We start from the raw sequence: 12,232 nt of genomic DNA on the forward strand, positions 1-12,232 counted from the left end.
CTCTTTGTAATGGTCTCTCTCTGTTCATCTCACTCTCTCTCTCTCTCTGTTGATCTCTCTCTCTGATCTCTTTCTGATCTCTCTCTCTGTCGATCTCTCTCTCTGTCGATCTCTCTCTCTGTCGATCTCTCTCTCTGTCGATCTCTCTCTCTGTCGATCTCTCTCTCTGTCGATCTCTCTCTCTGTCGATCTCTCTCTCTCTGTCGATCTCTCTCTGTCGATCTCTCTCTGTCGATCTCTCTCTGTCGATCTCTCTCTCTCTGTCGATCTCTCTCTGTCGATCTCTCTCTCTCTGTCGATCTCTCTCTCTCTGTCGATCTCTCTCTCTGTGTCGATCTCTCTCTCTGTGTCGATCTCTCTCTGTGTCGATCTCTCTCTCTGTGTCGATCTCTCTCTGTGTCGATCTCTCTCTGTGTCGATCTCTCTCTCTGTGTCGATCTCTCTCTCTGTGTCGATCTCTCTCTCTGTCGATCTCTCTCTCTGTCGATCTCTCTCTCTGTCGATCTCTCTCTCTCTGTGTCGATCTCTCTGTGTCGATCTCTCTCTCTGTGTCGATCTCTCTCTCTGTGTCGATCTCTCTCTCTGTGTCGATCTCTCTCTCTGTCGATCTCTCTCTCTGTGTGTCGATCTCTCTCTCTCTCTCTGTGTCGATCTCTCTCTTTCTGTGTCGATCTCTCTCTCTCTCTGTGTCGATCTCTCTCTCTGTGTCGACCTCTCTCTCTGTGTCGACCTCTCTGTCGATCTCTCTCTCTCTGTCGATCTCTCTCTCTCTGTCGGTCGATCTCTCTCTCTCTGTCGATCTCTCTCTCTCTCTCTCTCTCTGTCGATCTCTCTCTCTCTCTCTCTCTGTCGATCTCTCTCTCTCTCTCTCTCTCTGTCGATCTCTCTCTCTCTCTGTCGATCTCTCTCTCTCTCTGTCGATCTCTCTCTCTCTCTGTCGATCTCTCTCTCTCTGTCGATCTCTCTCTCTCTCTCTGTCTCTCTATCGATCTGTCGATCTCTCTGTCGATCTCTCTCTCTGTCGATCTCTCTCTCTCTGTCGATCTCTCTCTCTCTCTGTCGATCTCTCTCTCTCTCTGTCGATCTCTCTCTCTCTCTGTCGATCTCTCTCTCTGTGTGTCGATCTCTCTCTCTCTGTGTCGATCTCTCTCTCTCTGTGTCGATCTCTCTCTCTGTGTCGATCTCTCTCTCTGTGTGTCGATCTCTCTCTCTCTCTGTCGATCTCTCTCTCTCTGTGTCGATCTCTCTCTCTCTGTGTCGATCTCTCTCTCTCTGTGTCGATCTCTCTCTCTCTGTGTCGATCTCTCTCTCTCTGTGTCGATCTCTCTCTCTCTGTGTCGATCTCTCTCTCTGTGTCGATCTCTCTCTCTGTGTCGATCTCTCTCTCTCTCTCTCGATCTCTCTCTCTGTCGATCTCTCTCTCTCTCTCTGTCGATCTCTCTCTCTGTCGATCTCTCTCTCTGTCGATCTCTCTCTCTGTCGATCTCTCTCTCTGTCGATCTCTCTCTCTGTCGATCTCTCTCTCTGTCGATCTCTCTCTCTGTCGATCTCTCTCTCTATGTCGATCTCTCTCTCTCTGTCGATCTCTCTCTCTCTGTTGATCTCTCTCTCTGTGTCGATCTCTCTGTGTCGATCTCACTCTCTGTGTCGATCTCACTCTCTGTGTCGATCTCTCTCTCTGTGTCGATCTCTCTCTCTCTGTCGATCTCTCTCTCTCTGTGTCGATCTCTCTATCTCTGTGTCGACCTCTCTCTCTTTGTGTCGACCTCTCTGTCGATCTCTCTGTCGGTCGATCTCTCTCTCTCTCTGTCGATCTCTCTCTCTCTCTCTGTCGATCTCTCTCTCTCTCTCTCTGTCGATCTCTCTCTCTCTCTCTCTCTGTCGATCTCTCTCTCTCTCTCTCTCTGTCGATCTCTCTCTCTATGTCGATCTCTCTCTCTCTGTCGATCTCTCTCTCTGTCGATCTCTCTCTCTCTGTCGATCTCTCTGTGTCGATCTCACTCTCTGTGTCGATCTCTCTCTCTGTGTCGATCTCTCTCTCTGTGTCGATCTCTCTCTCTGTGTCGATCTCTCTCTCTGTGTCGATCTCTCTATCTCTCTGTGTCGATCTCTCTCTCTCTCTCTGTGTCGATCTCTCTCTCTCTGTGTCGACCTCTCTCTCTTTGTGTCGACCTCTCTGTCGATCTCTCTGTCGGTCGATCTCTCTCTCTCTGTCGATCTCTCTCTCTCTCTCTGTCGATCTCTCTCTCTCTCTCTCTCTGTCGATCTCTCTCTCTCTCTCTCTCTGTCGATCTCTCTCTCTCTCTCTCTCTCTGTCGATCTCTCTCTCTGTCGATCTCTCTCATCTATCTCTCTCATCTCTCTCACTCATCTCTCTCATCTCTCCCTCTGTGTGATCTCTCTCTCTCTTGATCTCTTGATCTTTCTCTCTAGTTGATCTCTCTCTCTCTCTGATCTCTCTGTTGATCTCACTCTCTCTCTCTGGATCTCTCGCTCTGTTGATCTCTGTCTCTCTGATATCTGTCTCTCTTTGTAATGGTCTCTCTCTGTTCATCTCACTCTCTCTCTCTCTCTCTCTCTCTCTCTCTCTCTCTGTTGATCTCTCTCTCTGATCTCTTTCTGATCTCTCTCTCTGTCGATCTCTCTCTCTCTCTCTCTGTCGATCTCTCTCTCTGTCGATCTCTCTCTGTCGATCTCTCTCTCTATGTCGATCTCTCTCTCTCTCTGTCGATCTCTCTCTCTCTGTCGATCTCTCTTTCTGTGTCGATCTCTCTGTGTCGATCTCACTCTCTGTGTCGATCTCACTCTCTGTGTCGATCTCTCTCTCTCTGTCGATCTCTCTCTCTGTGTCGATCTCTCTCTCTCTCTGTGTCGATCTCTCTCTCTCTCTGTGTCGATCTCTCTATCTCTCTGTGTCGATCTCTCTCTCTCTCTCTCTGTCGATCTCTCTCTCTCTCTCTCTCTGTCGATCTCTCTCTCTGTCGATCTCTCTCTCTGTCGATCTCTCTCTCTGTCGATCTCTCTCTCTCTCTCTCTGTCGATCTCTCTCTCTCTCTCTGTCGATCTCTCTCTCTCTGTCGATCTCTCTCTCTGTCGATCTCTCTCTCTCTCTCTCTGTCGATCTTTCTCTCTGTTGATCTCTCTCTCTCTCTGATCTCTCTGTTGATCTCACTCTCTCTCTCTGGATCTCTCGCTCTGTTGATCTCTGTCTCTCTGATATCTGTCTCTCTTTGTAATGGTCTCTCTCTGTTCATCTCACTCTCTCTCTCTCTCTCTCTCTGTTGATCTCTCTCTCTGATCTCTTTCTGATCTCTCTCTCTGTCGATCTCTCTCTCTCTGTCGATCTCTCTCTCTGTCGATCTCTCTCTCTGTCGATCTCTCTCTCTGTCGATCTCTCTCTCTGTCGATCTCTCTCTCTGTCGATCTCTCTCTGTCGATCTCTCTCTCTATGTCGATCTCTCTCTCTCTGTCGATCTCTCTCTCTCTGTCGATCTCTCTCTCTGTGTCGATCTCTCTGTGTCGATCTCACTCTCTGTGTCGATCTCTCTCTCTGTGTCGATCTCTCTCTCTGTGTCGATCTCTCTCTCTCTGTGACGATCTCTCTATCTCTCTGTGTCGATCTCTCTCTCTCTCTCTGTGTCGATCTCTCTCTGTGTCGACCTCTCTCTCTCTGTGTCGACCTCTCTGTCGATCTCTCTCTCTGTCGGTCGATCTCTCTCTCTCTCTCTCTGTCGATCTCTCTCTCTCTCTCTCTCTGTCGATCTCTCTCTCTCTCTCTCTGTCGATCTCTCTCTCTCTCTCTCTCTGTCGATCTCTCTCTCTGTCGATCTCTCTCTCTCTCTCTCTGTCGATCTCTCTCTCTCTCTGTCGATCTCTCTCATCTATCTCTCTCATCTCTCTCTCTCATCTCTCTCATCTCTCCCTCTGTGTGATCTCTCTCTCTCTTGATCTCTCTTGATCTTTCTCTCTGTTGATCTCTCTCTCTCTCTGATCTCTCTGTTGATCTCACTCTCTCTCTCTGGATCTCTCGCTCTGTTGATCTCTGTCTCTATGATATCTGTCTCTCTTTGTAATGGTCTCTCTCTGTTCATCTCACTCTCTCTCTCTCTCTCTCTCTGTTGATCTCTCTCTCTGATCTCTTTCTGATCTCTCTCTCTGTCGATCTCTCTCTCTCTCTCTCTGTCGATCTCTCTCTCTGTCGATCTCTCTGTCGATCTCTCTCTGTCGATCTCTCTCTCTATGTCGATCTCTCTCTCTCTGTCGATCTCTCTTTCTGTGTCGATCTCTCTCTCTGTGTCGATCTCTCTGTGTCGATCTCACTCTCTGTGTCGATCTCACTCTCTGTGTCGATCTCTCTCTCTCTCTCTGTGTCGATCTCTCTCTCTGTGTCGATCTCTCTCTCTCTGTGTCGATCTCTCTCTCTGTGTCGATCTCACTCTCTGTGTCGATCTCTCTCTCTGTGTCGATCTCTCTCTCTGTGTCGATCTCTCTCTCTGTGTCGATCTCTCTCTCTGTGTCGATCTCTCTCTCTCTGTCGATCTCTCTCTCTGTGTCGATCTCTCTCTCTCTGTGTCGATCTCACTCTCTGTGTCGATCTCACTCTCTGTGTCGATCTCTCTCTCTCTCTCTGTGTCGATCTCTCTCTCTCTCTGTGTCGATCTCTCTCTCTCTCTCTGTGTCGATCTCTCTCTCTGTGTCGATCTCTCTCTCTGTGTCGATCTCTCTCTCTCTCTCTGTCGATCTCTCTATCTCTCTGTGTCGATCTCTCTCTCTCTCTCTCTGTCGATCTCTCTCTCTCTGTGTCGACCTCTCTCTGTGTCGACCTCTCTGTCGATCTCTCTCTCTGTCGGTCGATCTCTCTCTCTCTGTCGGTCGATCTCCCTCTCTCTGTCGATCTCTCTCTATCTCTCTCTGTCGATCTCTCTCTCTCTCTCTCTCTCTGTCGATCTCTCTCTCTCTCTCTCTGTCGATCTCTCTCTCTGTCGATCTCTCTCTCTCTCTGTCGATCTCTCTCTCTCTCTCTCTGTCGATCTCTCTCTCTCTCTCTGTCGATCTCTCTCTCTCTCTCTCTGTCGATCTCTCTCTCTCTCTCTCTGTCGATCTCTCTCTCTCTCTGTCGATCTCTCTCTCTCTCTCTGTCGATCTCTCTCTCTGTCGATCTCTCTCTCTCTCTCTGTCGATCTCTCTCTGTCGATCTCTCTCTCTCTCTCTGTCGATCTCTCTCTCTGTCGATCTCTCTCTCTCTCTGCCGATCTCTCTCTCTCTCTGTTAATTTCTCTCTCTGTTGATTTCTCTCTCTGTGTCAATCTCTCTCTCTTGATCTCTCTCTCTGTCGATCTCGCTCTGTGTCAATCTCTCTCTCTCTGATTTCTCTCTCTCTCATCTCTCTCTCTCTCTCATCTCTCTCTCTCTCTCATCTCTCTCATCTCTCTCTCTGTGATCTTGATCTCTCTTGATCTCTCTCTGTTGATCTCTCTCTCTCTGATCTCTCTGATCTCACTCTCTCTCTCTGGATCTCTCGCTCTGTTGATCTCTGTCTCTCTGATAACTGTCTCTCTTTGTAATGGTCTCTCTCTGTTGATCTCACTCTCTCTCTCTCTCTCTCTCTCTCTGTTGATCTCTCTCTCTGATCTCTTTCTGATCTCTCTCTGTCGATCTCTCTCTGTCGATCTCTCTCTGTCGATCTCTCTCTGTCGATCTCTCTCTCTCTTCGATCTCTCTCTCTTGATCTCTCTCTGTCGATCTCTCTCTCTCTGTCGATCTCTCTCTCTGTCGATCTCTCTCTCTGTCAATCTCTCTCTCTTGATCTCTCTCTGTCGATCTCTCTCTCTCTCTGTCAATCTCTCTCTCTTGATCTCTCTCTGTCGATCTCTCTCTCTCCGTGTCGATCTCTCTCTCTCTCGATCTCGCTCTGTGTCAATCTCTCTCTGATTTCTCTCTCTCTCATCTCTCTCTCTCTCTCTCTCATCTCTCTCTCTCTGTGATCTCTCTCTCTCTGTTGATCTCTCTCTCTCTCTCTCTCTCTCTCTCTCTGATCTCTCTGCTGATCTCACTCTCTCTGATCTCTCTGTTGATCTCACTCTCTCTCTGGATCTCTCGCTCTGTTGATCTCTGTCTCTCTGATATCTGTCTCTCTTTGTAATGGTCTCTCTCTGTTGATCTCACTCTCTCTCTCTCTCTCTGTTGATCTCTCTCTGATCTCTTTCTGATCTCTCTCGCTGTTGATCTCTCTCTCTTTGATCTCTCTGTCTGATCTCTCTGTCTGATCTCGCTCTCTTTGATCTCTCACTCTCTCCTTGATCTTTTGCTCTATCTCTCTCTGTCTGTTGATCTCTCTCTCTCCATCTCTCTCTCTCCATCTCTCTCTCTCTCTCTCTGTTGATCTCTCTCCCTCTCTCTCTTGATCTCTCTCTGATCTCTCTGTTGATCTCTCTCTCTGTTGATGTTGACCTCTCTCTCTGATCTCTCTCTCTGATCTCTCTCTCTCTGATCTCTCTCGATCTCTCTCTCTTGATCTCTCTCTCTTGATCTCTCTCTCTCTCGATCTCTCTCTGATCGATCTCTCTCTCTGTTGATCTCTCTCTCTCTGTTGATCTCTCTCTTGATCTCGCTCTCTCTCTGATCGATCTCTCTCTGATCGATCTCTCTCTGATCGATCTCTCTGATCGATCTCTCTGATCGATCTCTCTGATCGATCTCTCTGTGTTGATCTCTCTGTGTTGATCTTTCTGTGTTGATCTTTCTGTGTTGATCTCTCTCTCTGATCGATCTCTCTCTCTGATCGATCTCTCTCTCTCTGATCGATCTCTCTCTCGTTGATCTCTCGCGCGCTCTGTTGATCTCTCGCGCGCTCTCTGATCTCTCTGTTGATTTCTCTCTCTGATCTCTCTCTCGTTGATCTCTCGCGCGCTCTGTTGATCTCTCGCGCGCTCTGTTGATCTCTCGCGCGCTCTCTGATCTCTCTCTGTTGATCTCTCTCTCTCTCTCTCTCTCTCTGTTGATCTCTCTCTCTGTTGATCTCTCTCTCTGTTGATCTCTCTCTCTGATCGATCTCTCTCTCTCTGATCGATCTCTCTCTCGTTGATCTCTCGCGCGCTCTGTTGATCTCTCGCGCGCTCTCTGATCTCTCTGTTGATTTCTCTCTCTGATCTCTCTCTCGTTGATCTCTCGCGCGCTCTGTTGATCTCTCGCGCGCTCTGTTGATCTCTCGCGCGCTCTCTGATCTCTCTCTGTTGATCTCTCTCTCTCTCTCTCTCTCTGTTGATCTCTCTCTCTGTTGATCTCTCTCTCTGTTGATCTCTCTCTCTCTCTGTTGATCTCTCTCTCTCTCTCTGTTGATCTCTCTCTCTCTGTCCCCCCTCTCTCTCTCGCTCATGCCCTGCACACTCCACCTTCTTCCAGTGTTTCAGGGAGATTCACTTCCTCTCTGTGAATCAGTTATAGAACCACCAATTTGCTGTTCTTTTTTTTCCTATCTGTGCAGTAGATTCAGGAATGGGGTAATGTCGCCCAACCCTAAAAACCCTGGTGTGTTTGTAGCCTGGATTTGCTAACTGGCCAGATGGGAACGTGGAGGTGACTAAGCAGTCGGGGTTTCACTGCTGACAGTGCTGGGAAGATGTTGTTTTTAATGTAATAGTAGCATTTCCTTGTTTTCAGCTCTTCCGCTTCCATTAGCAAATGATGCTGGCAGCCGGTCATCTTCATCAGAAACCTCACCACAACATCACCCACACCCTTCACGCCCTCGGCACATGCTCAGTCTCCCGCAGCCTCAGTACCTGCTACAGAAGAGCATGGAAAGGTAAGAAAAGGCAGTCTCTCCCTCGTTCATGTCAAGTGGCAGTACTTTTTGCCTATTTAAATCTTGCTGCAGCACAAATCAAAGGTGGAATTCAAGATTAATGTCTCTGCAAAGAATACAACAGAATATTATAATCCAGTATTGGGAAGATTTCACACCATTTGGCCAGGATATGAGATTGATGGTTGAAGCAAGCTTGATCAGTCTCGAGGCCTGGCTGTGAGCCAGCTCTTTGAGAGATGTAGCTATAACAGCTTATCTCTTCCATTGGATTCACGTTGTGTAAAGCATGTTTTCCCTAAAACAAATGCTCAATGTATCTCTCCCCCTTCTGTCCCCAAAACACAGTACAGCTCTCATCTCCTTCATCCCCTTCTTCTCCTCTCTTCCTATCACCGGGATTGTGGTTGCTTTGATTCCGCACCTTTGCACTTCCCTTCTTTCTTATGCTCCCAGATCAAGAAAAGTCCATTCAGCCCACTGCTTTTTCAGCCCAGTTATGATCTGCCCTATCACAGGTGTCAGCAACAATCTAGCTTCTGAGTCAGAGGTCGTGGCTTCAATCCCAACTCCAGAGATTTGAGCGGATAATCAGGCTAACACTTCAATGCAGTACTGAGGGAATGCTGCACTGTCGGAGGTGTCGTCTTTTGGATGAGACGCTAAAGTGAGGTCCCATCTGCCCTCCCAGGTGGTCATGAAAGATCCCAATATTCTCCCGGTGTCTTGGCCAATATTTATCCCTCAACCAGCATCACTAAAACACATTATCTGGCCATTTATCTCATTGCTATTTGTAGGACCTTGCTGTGCGCAAATTGGCTGCTGCCTTTCCCTTAATTTTAACAGTGACTACATTTCAATAGTACATCATTGGCTGTAAAGCACTTTGGGATGTCCTGAAGCTGTGCAAGGCACTTTAGAAATGTAAGTTCTTTCTTTACTGCACCCATTTAATCTGCTGAGGGAAAGTGATATATAAATACTGCCTAAACCCCAAATGTAATCAAACAAAATTCCAAACTGTCCAATCTCCACTACTGCACCCTAGCCTGGTGCCCTCCAGCCAATGCTTCCTCTGTCCCAGCAGCACAACAGTCAGTGGTCACAAGATCAGTTTGGATGAAGAAGGACCATATCTCATTTGATCCCATCCTTCCTGGATACCGACCGTACTGTGTCCCATTCCAGAATTGAGTGCAGTGCACTGGCCTCGACCATCCTTCCTGCCAACCATTCTGGCTGTTGATTACCCTCTGTGTAAAGAAATACTTCCTGGCATCTCCTCTAAACTCGCCTGTCACAAACCCGAGCTTCTGCTGTCTTGATTTGTTGCCATGCCATATTGAAAGTTTTCTGGGTTTACTTTCTCTCTTTTGTTAATTGCCTTGTATATCTGAGATGAGATCTGTCCTTGGACTGATTTATTTAAGTCTTTCCCTATCTCTACAACCACTAATCCCATTCCCATCAGATGTTCATCCAGTTGTTTAGCAATGGAGCTAAATAACTCCGTCTCAGTTGGCAATCTGCTCTACATGCACTGGTCTGCAGGGAATCATTTTTGGTCTTTGTTGAGTTTGGTTCATTTTGAACACAGATAAATGCAATGTCTTGCACATAGGGAGAAAAAAATGGAGGACATACCTGATGAATCGTGTTGGAAATGGCTAGGGAAAGAGATCGGGGTGTGGTAGTAGACTCAACATTGACCAGTCATTGCAGACCAGCAATCAACAGAGCAAGCTAAATGTTGGGTTGTGTTGTCAAATCACTGGAGTCCGGCTGAAGCCATAGTGCCCTGGTCAGGCTGCACCTTGGATACTGCATTTAGTACAGGTCACTGAAGCACAAAGGGAGCATCCAAGCCTGGCAGTGGTGCAGAGAAGGGATAGGAGGCTGATCTCCAGAGTCGGATGACTTGGTTATGAGGATAGGTCAGAAATACTTTTCAGTCAGTCTTTTCAGATGACTATAAAGGCACCTTGGATTAATCCTGAGTACTACTTCAAGTTAAATCATGTAAACATTGGTAACAGACAAGTTCAAAACTAATATCAGGAATCATTCTTCACAGAGTCATCAATAGAATAGTCTCTAGATAGGGTAATGGAGGCAAAAAGTCTGGAGTTAGGAAGGTGCTGTAATGGGGTAAATTGAGGATTCCTATGGAAGGATGAGATAGATGGGCAGAAGGGCCTCCCTTGTCTATACTGATCTTTGTGATCTTTTTGATGCTGTGGCCTATAATTCTGCACTCCAAATCCAGCTCCCACAGCTTTCTTACAGCTTTCTTATCTCTGCCTCTCACTGTTTAAGACCTGAATCGTGTCCCCTCATTCTTCTTTTCTCCAACAAAAAAACTTGAGTTCATTCTACTCTCACTTGCCTGACCCCCTCCAACGCATCAATGCTATTTTGAAGGTTCGGTGCCCAAAACTGCACCAAGTATTGTACACGTGTCCTCACCACTGACGTACAAGATTAGAATAACTAGCTTCAGTCGAGAGCCACATTTTCCTTTCTTTTTTCTGAACAAAGGGTTATTTACCCTTGTTTGTAGAAAATTAAACCCATGATAAGAAGGGTGCAGATGACTGTTTTTCCTTGTCGTATGAATTTGTAGCAGGGACTAAAGGAAACTCGTCACTTGGGACACATCTATAATAATGCTGCTTTCCTACTTCTCCAGCAGCTGTTGCCACTTAACTGGTACAGATGATGACTATTTCATTTATCCAGCTGTGGGATGCGGAAAGCTTTGTAAAATGGCACAACACAGATGTGGTATGATTGAGATGCTTGCTGATGGGTGGGAGGGGAAGATAAGTCAGGCCACAAACTTACACTGGACTCTGAGCATGACAGAAGTTTGCTTATTGGGTCAAGTTGGGTTGACCACTATGAGGACCTGGGAAGAAGTCCAGAAGAAGTTCCACAATTCAAGATCACCAAAGTGAAACAAGAGTCGAAAATACCTCAGAGAAACACATTAAAGGTTTTCTCCACATGCCCCATTTACTCAATGGAATTGTGGGTCTTAGTCATTCTCTAATTGTACAAAAGTAGACAAATTAAAAGGATGAATTAACTAGCAGTTCCCTTTTTGTAAGTACGCCCCTGGATGCAGAGGCTCTTAACTCCCGCTCACCAGCATCCTTCTGATCTTTCAAACTTGCATTGTTCTTCATCCAAGTCCATGGCAGTATTGTGCAACTTGCAGCAGGCAAACGGGTCCAAGCATCTAAAGCACTGCTGTAGCACCCCAAATATTGAGTGTCCATTTTCACATGTGTCATGGTTGTATCTGGGCTGTGCAGGAACACAACAATGGTGTTTAGATGCCATCAATCATGGTGTAGTTTATTATCTCAGAGAAGTCAATCGTCTATCTTTCCTTCAAATAACTGTGTCACGTTTGATTGCCTCAGAATTATAGTGCCAGGGAACTCCCAGGAAGCTGCATTGACCTGTGTTATTCTCTGGTGGTTGTACGTTGATGGAATGATATTCTTCCCTGTTGCACAGGTTTGTTGGTAGGTGACCAGTGACTACATAGAAAAATTGACTTTCTGTTTATACAGGTTGCCTATCAGTTTCTCAGACATCTCCTTTACAATGACTTACTTTGCAATATGGTGACTTGTTACGACAGCAAATGCAGCAGCCACTTTGTGCATAGCAAAGTCCCACAAACAGCAGTGAGAAGAATGACCTATTAATGTATTTTGCTGTTGGTGGTTGAGGGATGAATATTGGCCAGGAGAACTTCCTGCTTCTCTTTGACCAGTGATATGGGATCTTCAATGTCTACTTGAAACAGCAGGACAGATCCGGCTTCATCTCATCCAAAGGTCAGCACCTCCAAATACAGTCCCTGTACCAGAGGGAGGGAAGCAAGCAATCTGATTAAAACTGTAGCAGTTCACATAGGTGGGTGTATGGAGAACTAGGGCTTCTCTGACCTCCTGAATATAGCAGAAGTTGGCAGAGTGGGTCATGTCCCTGTGGGTGCCTGGAAGGACTCTGTAGCAAAAAACCTGAGGGCAGTGATGCTGCCACTAGTACATGTTGGTAGTTGACGGTCCCTGCAGTTTATCACCTGTGTCACAATGAGTCTGCTCCCCCTCTTGGACGGCTCCTGCATGAAGTTCAGTAGTTTGATGCCTGGAGTAGTCTGCCTGTTAGTGGTGTACCCTTGCATTCCTAAGCTGCTCTCTTCGTGTAGCATGCTGCTCTGTTCTCTCCCGTTCTCTTCCCTCCCTTCCTGGTGCTACAGATTCATACTGGTGTAGGGTCCAGGGTATCAGCAGCTCTCTTGTACCAAGTTGCCATTCTTCACATGAGTCCAATCAGTATGCTGTTGAATCATGGGAGGAGGGGCATCACAGTTGAGCTGGTTTGTGTCCTCACATCATTCACACGACC

General features: G+C 47.0%; 1 protein-coding gene across 2 annotated transcripts in view; it reads left to right on the forward strand.

Moving 5' to 3' along the window:
* Window positions 1-12,232, forward strand: part of map2k7 (mitogen-activated protein kinase kinase 7) — a 183,234-nt gene that overhangs the window by 89,191 nt on the left and 81,811 nt on the right. For both annotated transcript variants that reach the window (XM_067973209.1, XM_067973210.1), the window contains one exon: window positions 7,660-7,804. In XM_067973209.1, the coding sequence (XP_067829310.1) occupies window positions 7,660-7,804 (145 nt within the window). The remainder of the gene's footprint in view (window positions 1-7,659; window positions 7,805-12,232) is intronic.

This window comes from Heptranchias perlo, chromosome 37, assembly GCF_035084215.1.
Source record: "Heptranchias perlo isolate sHepPer1 chromosome 37, sHepPer1.hap1, whole genome shotgun sequence".
In the NCBI taxonomy this organism is placed as follows: Eukaryota; Metazoa; Chordata; class Chondrichthyes; order Hexanchiformes; family Hexanchidae; genus Heptranchias; species Heptranchias perlo.